The sequence below is a fragment of the Carassius gibelio genome, chromosome B21 (assembly GCF_023724105.1).
Source record: "Carassius gibelio isolate Cgi1373 ecotype wild population from Czech Republic chromosome B21, carGib1.2-hapl.c, whole genome shotgun sequence".
In the NCBI taxonomy this organism is placed as follows: domain Eukaryota; kingdom Metazoa; phylum Chordata; class Actinopteri; order Cypriniformes; family Cyprinidae; genus Carassius; species Carassius gibelio.
In genome coordinates, this window is record NC_068416.1 from 16,342,266 (window position 1) to 16,360,379 (window position 18,114).

Consider the following 18,114-nt stretch of genomic DNA (forward strand, 5'->3'; position numbering starts at 1 on the left):
TGCCATGGAGACAACTTTCTAGTTTATTTCAAGCACCCAGGTGAAGTTGTAACCTTGACCCGTGTTATTATCAATAAGAATTATTGTAAACCGTCACACTCTTAAATCGTGCAGCCGCGGTTCGGTTCCAGAGAATGAAAATGGAGAGAGAGGGGGGGGGGGGGGAGGGAGAACAGTGGGCCTTTCATTAAACGGTGAATGAGTCAGGGCTCTTCTGACGGAGCTGCAGGGGTCTCGATTGCCGCAGCTAAAGCAGTGCCTTCGTCCTGTTTGCTTTGCAAGGCCACTCGGCAGAGTGAAAAACTTCGCTTTTGTGCCCTGACCTCCTGCACACCGCTGCCACTCTCTCCCGCATTGTCATAGCCCATCCTTTGGATCTCGATTCACATAGGCAAACAAAGCCAGGATAACAAGCTTGTAAATGTTGACTGTATCTCAAGGTCTAGAAAGTGGATTCTGACGTGAGGTATTTAAGGGAAGCGTGCGCCCACACAGAATCATGCTGAGGGTCACAGAAGGTGTGTTTCAATTCAGCTTCTGAAAGCTTTGGACAGCTTTCTAAAGGACAAAACTCAGTGGATTCCACATTTAAGAACTGATACTTACTCTAAAAAGGAACTTTAAATTATTAAGGTAGTGCAAAAGTAGTGCATTATTAAAGGTGACATTTTAATATCAATATATAGTAGGGGTGGGAATCGCAAGGTACCTCACGATATGATATGAATCACGATACATGCCTTATGATGACAATAGTATAATGATACAGCGATTCTACAATAATCTATATATATGCTAGACAACTATAAGATGATACATCACAATATCTTTCTAACTAAGAAAATGTATTCTCTCTTTTTTCAAGTCCAAACTGTTAGAAAACAGCACAAAAGTTCTGTAAATAAAATTCAACATGCTAAGTAAATTAATAATTGTATTCTTGTACTTGGATTAAAAGCTTACATATATCTCTGGTACATTTCAAAACTTCTCAACCTTTCCTCTCCTCTCATTATAAAAACGGAGCCCCGCACACATGAAATGCAGTGAAAAATAGCCGTTCACTGCCTCTTTTTTGCGCTCAGGTTCGTTATTTCAAATGTAGACATTTAGCAAGCACACACTGCAAACTACTGCACCACGTTACAGCTCTGACAAGGTTTTGTTTTGTCATCCATGCCACAGGTGCATATTCATCTCCATAAACATATAGCAGTAGAGCTAATATAGTGGCTGAAAATATTTGTTTATCTTTCGGTTCCTTGTGCTTCCCCATCTTCATAGAGAATGCGGTTCACGGTTGCCCAGAGTGCTTTGGAAAAAAGGTAGAAATGGCACAGCCGCAATTTCCAGGCATTTTTAGATGATGGGAGCAGGGAAATCTATATAGAGCAACCTGTATAGAGACCTTATTGTAGAAATTAAAATACTGATATTTAGCGGCAGATATCGATTACGGTGTCACATGGAGAAGGACAACAATATATCGCCATATCTAAATATTGTTCCACCCCCTAATATATAGTATGCAATCTAATTTGCATATTATTTGAAACACTGAAAAAAATACTTTGAAACGAATTTTCTAACTCGGAAATGCAGGCAAGAATATGGCCAATTTCTTAATCATGTTACAGACATTTTGCTGTAAATTTGCCATTTTGCAAAGGGTTAGTAACCAAATTTTTTGCCCCACATTAAAGTATAGTATTTTATGTTTGTCTTGTGTACTACTGAAACAATATTTACAGACTGGCCCTATTTACTACAAGTGCCTTTTTTTATTATTATGCCAGTATCATTAATTTGTCTTTCATTTGTAAATTACCAACTGAGAGCATTGGGCCTCTTATGTATTTTGTCCAGATTGTGCACAGTTGATAGGTGTGTGCATGCAGTCAGTGATGGCTTACAGGGCCGGAAGGATTAAAAGCAGAATTGTGGCTTCCTTTAAGAGCGACAAGGCGATCTCCCTCTGACGCAGCAGTTACTGAAGGGAGGCAACAGCTGGTGTTGCATAACACCACTGATTTGCGTTCAGTATAAGCTCACAAGAAAGTAAATCAAGTGCTGCTGTTCTGTGAGCCTATATGGCTGTGCCTCTCGGCCCATAATTGTGGGTGTTCGAGGATTGGCTTGAATATCTTTGGCGGTAATCCTATCTTTGCACATCCGTGACTTCAGAGCTCTCTGGGGCGAATGTGGAGTATCGCTAATTCAGGCAGAAGCTGCCTTCCCTCCTCCCTATTCTCTTCAAGTACTGATGCCAATGGCAGCCTACTGTGGTCAGGCTTGAAAAACCGAGTACTGCTGCAAGAGGAGGATGACCAATTTTCTCAGTTTGCTTCTGAAGGCCTCGGCTTTGGTGATGGTCTTGATGAAATTGTAGTGCTGACATGAACAGTGAACTTTAAAATTATATGTAAACAAATTATTGGTGTACATTTTACAAAAACAAAATATTATTTTCAATTTAAACTTTCAATGTGTTACTTGTCATTTCTTTGCAATTATTTGATAATAATTTCTGGGTGAAACTAATTTAAATTAAAGCTTAGTCCTTTTAATAATCATACTTTGGGTAATGTTATTCTTTCTATGAAATTAGTCCATTAATTTGCAATAATAAAGGTAGTGAAATTTTGACCTCTGCTAAGGAAGCCCAAAAATGCAATAAGCCACAACTGAGCATAACTTGCACTGAACTCAGAATATTCCTTTAGTTTCAGCTACAGTATACCAAGCAATATTTAATTGGTTGTAGTTTAGAAAAGAAAAACGAAGAAGAAAGGTAGGGGAAAATAGCTACACTGAAGGGAAGCTAATTTTGGCTTGTTAATGCACCCCTTCATCGTCCGAGCATGGACATTTTGTGTCAGCAATACATGCCTGAATTATAGATTTCTTGCAAATTAAACCTGCAGGCAGATTGTGTGCTACAGTCCAATGACCAAACTGAAACCCTGGAAGTTGATGCTTGGCGCTTTGCAGATTTGAAGATCAGTCATTCCATTGTACCTCCCTGGACCAGTGGGAAGCATGCAGAAGGGATGATTTTTTTTTTTTTTCTGCAAGCAATTTCAGTCCCATTTCCATCCCAAAGCAGCAGATCCTAAAGGAACCGCTTCCAAAAAAACAACTGCGCTGTAGTAATGAAGTCTAAAGCTCTAATTACGTTTTTGGGCTTGCTTAGTAGAAGTCATAATTATACTACCTTTATTATGCAAATTAATGGGCTGATTTCAAAGAATTACCCTTGTCCAAAGTTTGATTAGTAAATGGCTGTTTTCTGGTTCCAGCATTTTTGGTTGCTTAGTTTGTACAGCCGGAGCATTTTAGACTGAAGACACTGAGAGAAAACCCCTGCAAAATGAATCTGATTGCTTTCATTTTGATTATCAATACATGACACTTCTTAAGTGGCAAGATCATTTCTGCATCTCCATACTTGTGTGGTTGGAAATGAATAAATAAACAAAATTAAATTAAATGCTGCAACCCTTTTCTTAGCACATGAGTGCCTTTAATTTGAGTCATTTGCATCGCTCATCTGATAGGACTAACTTAATTTGAAAGTCTCTGTTGCTTATAACCTCCATAGAGCTGAAGTAAATCAGTGGAGTGAAGTGATGCAGCTTTAAGACAAAGACTCAACTCAATGCTTCCTTCTTATTCAGAAGGAGACCACACAAAAGACCAGCAAATGAAATGCAAGAGCAAAGCAGGCCACAATGGGCTGTCTGAATGGGCTGAAATGAGTTAGCCGAACATAAAGAAGACGATGAATAAAGACAGACCGCAAGACCCGGTGGATTAGTGGCCAGTGGAGGTGGAGGACGACTCTGGAACCTGAATGAGAACTCTCAGGCCTATCAAACTCAATCAAACCAAACTCTTAACCTCTGCTGGCGAATGACCTCGAACGCTGTGGTGCCTCTTCTTGTGCTCATAATCATGACTTAAGGACTCGAGAGATAATCACATGCATGGCTTTTGTAGAAGGAACATATTCAGACTCAGGGAGAAGTCAATATTAGTTCTTAAGATAGGGCAAACTGTCTCAACTCGCCAACAAATTATAAGCATAAAACCAAGAAAGATAGCACACGTACATTATACAATAGGTGGAATATCGCCATTTATGACTTCATCATTTTGTCATCAAGATTTTCCTCTTTCACATCATCACACCATCTGTGTGCTATCTGGGAATTGCACATGTAAATGCCTGTAGTGACTATGTTCTGTAAAAGCATTAGTAGGCCATACTTTTACCATCTGAGGATGTATGACATTATGAAGCTGTGCCAAACATTTAAGCACATGATAAGCACATCAAGGATGACATTCTGAAGTTGTGACAAACACTTAAAGAAATGTCAAATGCTTCAGGAGCAGAGCGATAGGGTACAACGACAATCCTCTGACCATGCTGAGAGCCAGCTTGAAAATATAAGCAGCCTTCTTTTCCACACATTCAAATTTAACCGTTGGGTATATACGAGATGGCAGATTACACATTTTTTGCTTTCAATGACATACCGTAGCTTTTATCTGATGGCGACAAAAAAGGAGAGTGTAAAGAAAAACACTAGGACAGCATAAGTAAATTACTGTGAGGCTTATATCTTCGCTAAGCTCATTTTCCACTGAAACGGCTCTTCCTATACCACAGATAAGGCTAGGAAAACATTCCAAGCTCGACATCTTGTTCTCCGACAGGGCGGATCAGAGCAGAGCTCCCCGTGCGCAGATAAGAGGGGGTTAAAGCAGAAATAAAGCCTACGCCAATCCCTCACCCTCCCAGTGTGGATGTTGGGTGCGCCAGACGGGAGAGCCGGGCCCCCAGAAGGATTCGTTGGCGGTGTTCAGCCGCAGAATCGCTGTAAGTGTCTCGTTAAATGCCGAAACCTGGAAACCATAATCACGGTAATGAGTGAGAATGCCAGACGTCGCGATGCACTCGATCCAGCGGGTCTCTGAATCCGGCCCCTGGCTCCTCAGCCACAGCGCCTGGCTTTCATCTCCAACGACACAATATTACAATTAGCATGCTGATTAGCACCTGCCCAGACTCACTGGGAATGACAGGGGGCTAATGACAAAGTGGGCCAGTGTTGTATGTCATGTTCATTGGTAAATATCAACCACTTGGTATTCAGCATGCCCGCATACGTGCCCTCTTCAGCAAAAAGGAATTGTTTAGTTGAAAGCAAGACAGAGGGAGACCGCGGTCACCGGTGCGTCTCATTATTTCCATCCATGTCTGAAAATCAGAGCTGCGAACAACAGAGTAACAAAGCCTTTAATTGTCCACAACCCTTATTTAATGAGCAGCTTTTCGGGACAAAATGGCCTGTCTGTAATGCTTTATCAGTGATGACGCAACTTGCTTTTCATGTGACACGAGTCGAAATATCTACAATAACAACAACAGGAATATTTGATGAGATGAAAAGCAAACTGTCAGGGGGATGCGTTTAAAAGGGGATTCCAACCTTGTGAGGTTACTTCATTTCATACAGTATGTCAAGTATATTTTTTTTAATCAAAGCATTGTTTTCATCACCTCACTTCCTGTTCCCAGTGAATCAATATGCGATCAATATCTAGGCAAGGAGAACGCATTGATTTGGTTCTTAAGGCTGTACACCCTTTAATCTCTTGAAACGTTTCCGAGCCCCCAAATGCTTTGAGGGCACTTTATGCTGGACTGTGAAAAAGCTAAACTGGGCAGGAAATCTATCCACAATCAACAACCCAGCCTCTTACAGCTAACCTAAGGGCTAAATGTGGAGTGTGTTTTGGCTCTGTTGAGGCAACCTATAAGCTGAGACTTAACTCTTTTTTGATCCCCAGCTGGAAATTTATGGTAATTTCACTGCATTTGTATGGAGCCATGTCCTTCTTATTGGTCATCTCATGTGAGTTTCAGTTGTTCAACATAAAAAAAGTGTCACTAAAACTAAATCTAGTTTTAAAAGTAGTGTGTATCCCTTGAAAATTGTTTGTCGCAACTCTGGTTTGCTGTGAATACATTTGGAATGTATTATACTATGCCTCTCTCTGATTGCAAGCAGGAAGGTAATTATTTCTCTGAAAGAACAGGATTGTGATATTTGGTAATAGGTTCTTCATGAGGGTTTTTGTGGCAGGCATTGTGAGATGCCAAGGCCACGTTAATGAATATGTACACTGTCCGCTGTTTGATAAAGTTTGAAATTAATTAGCGGCTGCTAAACAACTGAACTCACTATTTTTTTATAAGACAATACCTCTGAGTGTTTGGAGAATAATCCAGAAGTTTGAGCTGCTCGAATTTAACAGCACAATGAGCCCCATTATATTCTGTTTTATACTAAACCCTGATCAGGCTTTTGATTCTGATGAGAAAAACCAAAAAAACTATGCTTTGAGAATGAGTAAACAGGTTACAATGGGAGTTTAAATGTGTCTATTAGGCAGATGTGTGGTTTTCAGCCATTTAAATGCTTCAGGTTTTCAACATTATTAGCAGGCCTCTGTATTTCAAAGAGAAAGATCAGACAGATTATTTTGTCTTGAACTTAAATAAATGACTCGCTATGCATTTTCAAAATCGACTAGTGGGTAGCCGGCGCAATTATTTGGCTAATCTGACTTTTTTACAGTGGGGTAAAAGAATCTTTGGCTAATTGCAAGTTTTGGGATTTCCTGATTTTGAAGAACATTTCAGAAATAAATCATACAGGTTTGGAAATGTAAATGACAGAATTTTCAGTTTGAAAGTACACAATGCAGTAATTTTTCTCAGTTCATTTTGAGGTGGACATGATGAAAGTCTTAATGGTCTGATTACTTTTCATTCAGACTGCAAGCTTAAAAGTATACTTCTTGTGCTGTGATTTTAGAGGGGTACAGGAGATATCGACAATATTTTAGAGCATTTCTTTCTTAATAATGCAAATGTTCAAGAACTGTTTATGAACCTGAAAATCATGAATACTGGTTGCTTTTGACTAGGCCTAATTTCTGTTTAAAAAATAAATGAACTGTTTTTTAATAAGTTCGGTCCTTAACCCTACATATAATCCACTCATTACACAGAAAAACTCACAAATCTGTAATAAAACTTCAAATGATCTATGGAGGTTCATTTCCAACTTTCTAGACACTTGTTCTTCCCTCTTGCCATCTGCTGAGAACTCATAAATAAGTGGGTGCATTATTTAGCAATTAACAAAAAGTACACTAAGTGGGTGATTTTAATGATCTATAAACTCCTTTTTTGCTGGAAATGATAATATTGCAGGACCTAAATAGGCTCTCTACAAGGGTTTATGGGCTGGCACAAGACAAAAGCACATTTATTTGGACTGCTGGAACAAGAGATGATGCAGAACTTACATTATACAGCACGAAAAAATTGTGTGTGCGTAACAAAACTCAAACAGAGTCAGGATAGTACAAAGTATCCACCTACACCACAGCCAGTCTACTATCGCTTCCCATTAGTGACTACATGCACGCCCCGCTCTTAGCACTTTATCATGGTCCTTAAATAGGGCTGTGGAATTATAAAGAAAGTCATTAGATTTAATTAGACCAATTAGATCCAAATTGGAACAGAATGATGCGGGTGCATGCCACCAAACAACATGGCACTGATATAGTGAATCCTAATTGAAGTGCAGACTAGACAGAGGAAGGGATGAAAGAAAAACAACAACAGGCACATTTATGAATACAATTTAGCCTTAAATACCATGAAGACCTCAATCCCTACCTGTATATGCATGCATGCATCAAGCTTACAGAGAATTGGGGACCACACTGCCTTTTTTGTGATTGGCAGTGTTTAGGAGAAAATTACAGGCCTCCCTCCCCACAGGTTCAGCTGATTATTCTCAAAAGACAAGCCGAGCTGCACCATAATCTCTGTGTTTCCATGGGGTCCTGATTGTAGCACAGGCCTGGAAGTCTGATAGAGCAAACTTCAAAGGAATGAGCGAGGTAAGGTGCCTGCTCTCTCGGGATTGCGGTTGTGCAGGCGAGGGTATCGAAGCATGAATTATCTATTAGTGTGACTGATATTACAGCAGGGGCCCTATTTTGAGACTGAAATAGACATGTATCATGAACTTGTGGCTGCGTGACTTTCGCGCTGCCACTAAAGGCTGATAATCATTAGACCACCAATATTAGGCCAGATCCGATGAGCCTTGAATGCACATAAATGGTACATGTGTCAAATAACACAGTACAATCGAAATTACATTTATATCTACAAAAATCCACACAAAAATTTGAAACAGCAGTCGGTTCATGGTGGAAAAGTGTGTTTAACTGCATAAATATCTTTAGTCTTCCATGAAAATCAGCATGAAGAAAAAACTGCAAACTGAGCGAGCTTTTTTTAAACAAATTTCAAAGAAATGTGCAATGAATCTCAAGGATTTGCAATCATTTTCAATGCGCACAGGCTCTGTATTTGGCAGATGGTTGTGGTTGAAGAGAAGGTACTAGATGATCCAAGAAAAACACTGTTGTGAAAAGGGCTCGGGGACTCGACAACATACACAAGGTCAAACACTTAACAGCCACAATTTGCGTAACATAATAACGAGCACAACACATCATATATCTTCATCATTCAACATCTGTTATATATATATGTTTATGTAAGTATAAGATTCTATCATTTTCAAGCTGTGAAACGACACCCGGAGAATTAAAATATGGCATTTGTATGGAGATCATATTTTCGTCATCATTTACAACTTGCTCCTTGGACAACAATCCCAACTGCTATGGAATAACTATGGAAATGAAGCCAAATACTTCATCGTCTCTTCAAACTTTCATTTCATCTTTTTCCCCTCCACCTGTATCTGCTTTATGTTCATCTGACACAAATTTAGTATGCTTCTATATGTCCTGAACCATGATTTTTTAATACTATAACAATTTCCACTGTTCTCGATCCAGAAAAGGTTGCTGGCTATACTATCTGTGCCTTCTGTTTTGCTGGGTGACACTCTGACCTGAAGGGGAAAAAAAAAGAAAAAAGAGACAGATGGCTTCTTTAACTGAGCTCTTGTCTGGAACCCAAATATGTCTGTTGTCAGCACAGTAGGGGAACAAAAGAAGAACCCTCAGATAACAGGATTATCAAATCCAGATTGAGATGATTTTGTCTACATAGCATAAGCACACAAGAAAAGGGTTGCTAGCCTGTTGCAAGAGACTTTAAGACCCTAAAGCAAGCTAACATCTTTTATTTCATCACACTTACAACTAAATCGCATCAAGTATTTAAGGATCCAAAAATTAATGGATTAGACATCCTAGCAAAACATATGATTACACACAAATTTTCATTAATGTAAAGTAACATTAATGATACTTAATTTGAAAGTCTAGTTAATGTAGTGCTTTAAAGTTGCACAAAATAGAGAGATATTTTAGGCTGTGAAGAGATCCTTTAGAAATTTGTGGTTGATAAGAATGTCTTTTAAATGTATTTTTCAATGTATCACTAAGACTGTATTTATTTTTTGTGTATATAAAAATACAGTGAAGACAGTAAAAATTTAAAATATTATTGCAATTTAAAATGTCTGCTTTTAATATTTTTATAGTAATATTTTAAAACATAATATCTTCCTGAATTCTGTTCCTGAAAGATTGTTTTTTTAGTAGCCATTACTCCAGTCTTCAGTGTCACATGTTTTTTAAGCAGTCTAAATGTTAAAGAAATAATTTACCCAAAAATTACAATTATGTCATCATTTACTCACCCTCAAGTTGTTCCATACCTGCATGAGTTTCTTTCTTCTGCTGAACACAAAAGAATATACTTTGAAGATTGCTGCTAACTGCAATGACAGTAGCCGTTGATTTCTACAGTATGAAAAAAAAATACTATAAAAGTCGATGGCTACAGTTAACTTTTTGTTTACCGACATTCTTCAAATATCTTCTTTTCTCTTAACAGAAAAAAGAAACTTAATTTCATCCAAACCACTTTTATAACAAACTACAGAAGAGGATAAACATAGTCGGTCTTTGGCAGAGTGCAAAATGACCAAGCGCAGCTTGTAAAACACTTCTATATTCCAATTTGCAGGTCCGTCCCGCGCACTGATTCAGTGCTCAAACACTGCAGTGAAACAAACAGGACTTTTCTAGATAACTACCTTCATAATAACCAAACAAAACAAACAGAGCTGTAGCCAGAGACATTCACGCATTAAAGGTGACACTTGATTCTAAAGTAGGCACAGAGCACACATAAAGAAACTTCATAATAAGAAGCTCAGTGATAATTATAATACTGCATAGACAGTACATTCCTGCTCTAAAAGGACATCCTGGGAATTCTATGCTGAAATAAAAAAATCTCCCTAGGCCTGGAATATCTTCTTTATATGTAAAGAGCACAATAACATGTCTTTGCTGATGGACAAATCTGATGGGCACATCAGTGGATGACAAAAATGACTGAAAGCAGATTATTCCCAAACACTATTGCGAGTCCGTCACTGTGCTCTGAGTGACCGGATTACTGAGTATCTGTTCAGGGAGTGCATAAAAACACATGATTACAGGCATTTGGGGCTCAGCAACTGCTATTCTATAATAAAGACGAAAATGTTATTTTATATCGCTGTTTTGATGCATAACAGTAACCATTTTTTTCGATACCCATGTATTCCCAATAACATTTCGATATACCCAAATGTTTTTTTTCATATGTCTACAGACTGACATATACATAAATAGGAAATAAGTATGCATACCTAATTTATTTCCCATGCAATTTGCAGTACACTGAAAACCTTCAACTGCTTCATTTTGTTTATACAGCATTTTCATAAGTGGTTTATATTTGCACAATGTAAATCTTTAGTGCACTATAGTATCTACTTAAGACTAATGCCACATCCCACACCCATCTGTCTAGCTCATTTGTACAAAGCTCCTAACTGTAAATAGTTTCCGTTTACTGTCTATATATTAAACAGATTGTACTGGAGAAAACCTTTTCAAGCTAAGACTGTTTTGTCTTGTTTCCAGCCAAAATATCTAAAAATTCTTAAATCAAGAAGGATTTTCTAGACAAGTTAAAATTATTGTCTTGTTTTCAGAAAAAAAAAGTCAAAATTAAGTGAGTTTTTGCTTTAAACAAGCAAAATAATCTGTCAGTGGGGTAAGCAAAATATGTTTTTTTTCTGTTTGATATAACATTATTTTGGCTAGAAACAAGAAAGAATCTTAGCTTGAAAAGCATTTTCTTGCAGTACAATCTGTTAAATACATAGACAGTAAACAGTTTGTAGTTTCAAAGCAAGGAACTGCCAACTGTTTGACACTGTATTTTTGTTTTCACCGCTTGACTTGACTTAAGGTTTAGGCTACATGTTTTTTTGGCACAAACAAACAATCAATCCTCCTAAAACATTGCAAGGGAATACAGATCTATAATAACAGTTAAATGTAATTCTAACCTGCCTTTGATATTGACATGAAAACTACGATTCCTGAAATGAGTTAGCAAATAAAAACACTATTTTTAATCTAATGTTGACCTAAGACATTACACTTGCAGAGCACTGAGGAATTCTTGCCGTGTTGTTAGATGAACATCGCAGATCAACCCAGCCGGCCCACCCTACTGCATTTCACCAGACACTGAGAGATTACAGCCTGACCTATTTTGTTTTATTAGGAAAAAAGAATCCTTTGACATAGTAGGTCAGAGGAGCCAGTACAAATAGCTACATCTTTTTATCATAAAACAAACATGTAAAACCCTTTCACATTTGCCCTTCAAATGTGACCTGATAAAATAATTTTAATAAAGCCCAAGGTAGTGTGAAGGGGACGGGATGATGAGTGTCAGTCGTGCGCATTGTTGATATAAAGCCAAGGCAATCTTAAATGACGAGATGAAACAGGAGCGACTGAGATACAAATTGTAATGTACCCAATGATTCAATGTCAGAACACAATAAAATGACAAGCGCAAAAAATAGGCCCGCCGTGTGCTTGTGCATTGGCTGTAATGAATGGACTGAAACTCCAAAAGATTGCGAGCACATTTATCTTTTTGTCTGCATGCTGCGGCTCTAAGCCACAAAAGCTCTGAACAATACAAGCTGTGAACAAAGAGAACTATCAAAGAACAAATTGTTATCCAAAAAGAAGAGCCAACAACTTCCAAGCCATTTAACATCTTCAATGGATTCAACAAGTTCAATTCCCGCTGTATGGACCAAATATGTAATCCAGTGTCTTGAGATTTCCGAACTATGAACAGACCAACCTCTAAGCATTTGACTTTGTAGTGATTTCTGAACCAAAGAGTGCGCTTTTATCTTTCTGTGTACTGCTAAAGAAAAAACTCGTTGTTGATGATCAGACAGCACTAAATCCTTATTTATACAGCCAGAAGATAAATGGTTGTGCTTTCCAAGGGACCTTGCTTTATGATAACATACATATCGCCTCTCTCTTGATGGGAAGGAGATATATTTTGAGAAAATAGCAGTGATTAACCTTATACGTAAGACTTCTGAGTGGGTGAATTGTTTTTAATGGTAATGCTAATGGTTGCTGGTAATCTCTATTTAATGAGAACTTGCTCAGCGTGAGCTTCAATATGATGGTATGGTAAACTGCTCCATCATCAGCAGCTCTCCAGCACAGTCTGGGAAGTGGGAGGCTGCGGTGGCGCTGCGTTTCACAATTTGATCCTCCGGTTCATCAGCTGTCTGCAAACCAAGCTCACAGTTACAATGAACGTTAAAAATGGTTTCAATTTGTTGTTGTTTTTTTCATTTTCAAAAATTATGTTTCTATGTTATCATGTTTTAATTGTGTTTTATTGTGTTAGTTATCTGTATTCTTTTTTTTTTTTTTACTTAATCAAAATAACCCAACTCCAGCTTGATTAAGATTAATTGTAATGCACGATGAAAAAAAAACATTTTTTAAATTGTTAAAAACCTGTTTTTGCAAATGAACTCTTCACTTTATTTTAAGGTGTCCTTGTTACAGTGTAATTATACATTTAAGTACTTTTAAGGTGTCCTTGTTACAGTGTAATTATACATTTAAGTACTTTTAAGGTGTCCTTGTTACAGTGTAATTATACATTTAAGTACTGCGTAATCTCTATTAACTATGTACTTACTATTTGCTTATTGTTGGGAATAGGGATTAAGGTAAATTAAGGTTACTTGCATGTAATTATGCATAATCAATTTGTTATAATATTAATTAATTGTTACAATTAATAATATTAGTATGTACATGTAACGTGTAAAAACACACCTTAAAATAAAGTGTTACCAAACTTTAACTAGAAGTCTGCAAACTACTAAAATGCAATTCAAGGCCTGCACCACTTTTTAAAGCACATTTTGTTTGATAATCATCTCTTGGGTGGTACATGGAACGACTGATTGCATGACAATGATTCTTGGGGATTCTCTTACTCAGCAAACAAGCATCCCAGCTTGGCTCCGGTAGAATAAAGCGTTCTTGTTGGACGTTTCATCCAAACAAAGAGCAATTTAGAAGAAATTATGCTCAAACAACTCATATGCTGGTCAGCATCTATTTTGCCTTCGGGGCTTCTATTGTGTTGAACCAGGGGAATGTCATTACAGAATTTTAATCGAGACACAACTGCCTTTACTTACTAAAATAAACACATACTTTAGTCCATGTTCACAATGGGTATGAATAGGAGCTTTTGTTAAAGTCAATGAATTCATTGATCATCTAGTGGTTGAGTTTTGTATTGCTCTCAGACTCTCTTGACTCATCAACCACTATCTTTGCGTCTGTGTCATAGTGGCGTTTAGACCAAGGCAAATAACCTGACCTTTGCTAATGGAATTTCCTACAATCCAAAACATCCAACTACCTACCCCAATGTCAATTGCTGCCGCTTTTCTAATCATGACATGTACAGTATTTCAATTGCAGTCGCCAAATACGTGAGCCATGCAATAAAGCAATTGAGCCAAATGATTTCTAATAGAAATACAATGATACCATATGAATCTCCTTGTGTCCTCCACTCACAGACATATATAACGAAAAACATAACCAATAACACCAGTAATCTCTCTAGATACAGCTCAAACTGAAAGAATTAAGAGAGCTCTAGTCTCTCCTTGCGCTGTCATTTTTACAGAGCAAAGCAGCCAATCAATAGTGAGGCGGGCATGGCAGACTCCAGCCGTAATCCTCAAAATATTCTTATGTGGATTAGCTTCTCCCCCAGCCATTTTCATTTTCACTCTGTAAGGTATTAGTCTGACAGCCAAGTGGAGCAAAACAAATAATACACACTTCAAAGGGGAAGAAATGTCTAATAACAGCAACCTGGTTAAGCTACTGCTTGCCTTTTCTCTATTTTCATTTAAACTTATTTGCTGCAGGCCCTAAACAAATTACACATGCTATATGCTGTGTACTAAAAGTTTATCTGATTTTAAAGCATTATCGCTGCTAATGGAAACTGAGGGATTCCCTGAAATATGAGGCTTTTGTCAAAGAAGGGCTATTAAGCATAAGCTTCAATGCTTTGCATTTAAAGACATTGTGTTGAAACACCAGACAGAGCACAATTAAACAATGCTTAAACCCTCAAAACAACAGACACAGAAGAGACATTAAGCATTAGAGTCAGAGGGAGTAGTAAGAGCAAAAGCTTGGAAGCGCAGTTGATAGCTGGTATAGGAATCACTGGGGCAAGTTGCCATGTGCTGAAGACATAAGAGTTAATATAAGTTAAAAGTGCAATCAGACTAATGCATGTTTTCTCTTGCAGTGGTTTAGAATTCTAGTTTAAAACATCTAGTTCAGTCCCTTTTAATGAATAAAATTAGTTTTTAAATTAATTTTATTTAAAGGGTTAATATTCCACTGTTATCATTTGTGACCCAGGACATACATTAAAATTATTTAAAATTATTATATAAAATTAAAAAGTTAAATTAAAATTAAATATTATAAAATTATTGATTTTTCATTTATGCCAAAAATCATTGAGATATTAAGTAAAGATCATGTTCCATGAAGATATTTTGTAAATTTACTAGTGTAAATATATTAAAACTTCATTTTTGATTAGTAATGCATTAGTAATATGCATTGCCAAGAACTTCATTTGGACAATTTTAAAGGCACTTTTCCAAATATTTATATTTTATTTATATATATATTTTTTTTTTGCACCCTCAGATTCCAGATATTCAAATATTTGTAGCTCAGTCCAATAATAATAATAATAATAATAATAATAATAATAATAATAATAATAATAATAATAATAATAATAATTGTCCCTTTTAATAATAAATAATAATTGTGATTTTTTTTTGGTCCAGAGTCACACTTTGCAACATTCATGCAAAAACAATAAAACTGGTATACATTCAGCCAGGCATTAACCATTTAATGAATGCATGCATGCTGCTGATGGTTTAGATCTCCCTGTGTTAAAAAAAAACTGACTGACACCTACACATTTGTTCAAGTAATGGGTATAATAAACCACAAAAGGTTTGTGGTTTATAAATAAATAACTCCATTACTCATCACATTATACTGGTTCCACTGAAAAGATACATCTAATAATAGATATTAATGTGACATGATGATATGACGCTAAGATAACTATAGTTATTTAATGACAGTTGCGCAAAATTATCTTAAGGGGAAATCTGGAAACTTAGATAAGAAAACCGGTTTTTCACGCTGTATCTCTGAACACTATTGCTGGCACTGAGCATCAAAACGAACGCATTTCCAAGCAGAGTCCTTTGTTTTGACAGGATACGCTTCCAATCACTGACTCTGCCTCCTCCAAAAGTAAAAGAACCTTTGTTTCACTGTGACTCCACGCCTTATTTTCCCAGCATCGTTGTCCGGATAAGATAAAGCCACACACACCATCTACACCGCAAACGAGCGACGCAACGCGGCAAACGTAGAACCCCCACTTTACACTCGACGCAACGCGACAAAAACTAAACAACGAAGCGATGCTTGCATGCAGCATCCGAGCAGATGCAGCACGACCGTCGACCCAGACATTTAATATGTTTCCAACTGAAAAGACCTGCACTTGTTGACTCAGTTTGAACACTTCGACTGCTGTTGTCCAGAAAGATTAAAAGTGGAGATACAACATAAGAGCGGATAAATAAAGCGTTAGTCGGTTCGTTAAATAACAGGAAATCTTGGCAGTGCACGCATCAAAACATTCCCTCAGCAGAGATGAGGGATTCTTGTTTTTCAAAACATGAAGTGTTTGTATTTATTATTATTTTAAACAAAACTGCTACCACAGCCGCTAAAGTTTAATATTTAAGCAATGGCTGTTTTTAAACAAGCCTATCCAGAAGTAAGACCAGAGAGAAACAGTACAGAGAAACAGCACGGATGCTGCCAGTTTAGAGCGAGCGGTCACACATATGCGCTGCTCTCGCTTAAAGGGATGTAGTTCATCGCAAAATGGCATTTCTGTCATTTATTCACACTCATGTTGTTACATACGGAAACCCAAAATCCGTATGACGTTCTTTCTACCGTAGGACACATATGTTAGGGACTGACAGCCTCGGTCACCATTCACTTTCGTTGCATCTTTTTCCATAGACTAGAAGTGAATTTGAGACCTATTCATTCTCCTTTTGTGTTCCACAAAACACAGACAGATTTGAAACATCATGAGGAACAGTAAATGACGACTATTCTGGTTTTAAGTGAACTGTCTCTTTAAAGCAAAAACACTGTTATATGAAACAAAAACGTTAATGCGTAACGTTATTCCTAAACTTTTAGGAACTCTGTATGAGAGCTGCATGCAGCCCCATGGTGTTCGCTGTCCGTGATGCATTTGTAACTGCTCTATGTTGTTTCCACAATATCCATTTCAATGACTTGCAAACTCGTAACTGCTCAAAATGACTGCAATTAATAAAATGGGATTCGAGGACCACACATAGGAGCAATCTGACTGAAAGAAGCATCAACTGAGATCGAAATCCATTACATTAATCAATCCAAACAGAAGCTGTTATTTCAGAACGGTGATGCTGTGCGTTCACTAAAGGTCAGTGTATTTCCCGCTCTCCAAAAGCCTCCTAATGTCGTGATAAAAGCTCTCCAGTATATCTGGGTTACACCATTAGCGTAACTAATGTGCTGGTAAAACAATGTTAGTTTTGTGTAAGGAGAGAAACATCCCGCTTCTCCCGCACGAGAGACCCGCAGCTAAAGCAACTGGAAAACATCTGCAGACTTTATCGCGTCAAAGTTAACAGAACCGATAAGAAAAATCCGCATTTCGTTCAAACGTTTCAGTTTACACTACACATATCTAACTTTGTTACACCTCGGTACTTTGAACTATTACTTTGAATCAAGACGCCACACTGTGAACAAATCTCCTCACGCAGCGAATGTCCGTCGCGCTGGCATTTCCAGTTCTCCCTTAACATACAAGCAGGATTAATCCAAAAGCACAATTCCTACCTGTATGGATAGCTGCCGAAATGGTGAATAAAATGAGGAGAGTAGCGAGAGATCCGTTGCTCGTGTTCGCCATGTTGGACACCTGCTTCATTCTGAAGCTCGTGCGTGAGTTGAGCTTCACCTAGAGCGACGGGGGCTGCGCGTGAGATGCTGGGAAAGGGCGGGAACAAATAGGGTACCCATTCAAAAAGAACGTCAACACATTTAATACAGCTCTGAACCTTGTCTCTTGATGTATTGAATAGACGTGTTTTTGTATCGTAATGTAAAAGACAAATGTATTTGTTTCTGGAATAACACCCTGTTGATTAGAAGAAAGAGGCCCTCCTGCCCCTTCACACAAAAAGTACCATGGTAACCATATCGTTTTTCAGCAGAATGCCATAGTGCAGTTACTACTGCGTACAGTTACTAATAGTAATAAAACCATAGGCTACATTAAATAGCCTACCATACATATAACATGAATATCATTAGTCATTACATGCATATATACACTGTTGGATATTCATACTTTCATAATAATTATAATAATATACTGCAGTTGTGATACCACTGTAGCTCTACAAACTAGAC

At 37.6% G+C, this 18,114-nt stretch overlaps 1 protein-coding gene across 4 annotated transcripts in view; it reads right to left on the reverse strand.

Annotated features, from left to right (window-relative positions):
* Positions 1-17,695, reverse strand: part of LOC127985868 (cell adhesion molecule 1) — a 296,550-nt gene extending 278,855 nt beyond the window's left edge. For 3 of the 4 annotated variants that reach the window (XM_052588075.1, XM_052588074.1, XM_052588072.1), the window contains exon 1: positions 17,539-17,673. In XM_052588075.1, coding sequence (XP_052444035.1) covers positions 17,539-17,629 — 91 coding nt within the window. In that variant the 5' untranslated portion in view covers positions 17,630-17,673. Of the gene's footprint in view, positions 1-17,538 lie in introns of all 4 variants that reach the window. The other variant, XM_052588073.1, reaches the window with a different exon arrangement.
* Between the last annotated feature and the right edge of the window lie 419 nt (positions 17,696-18,114).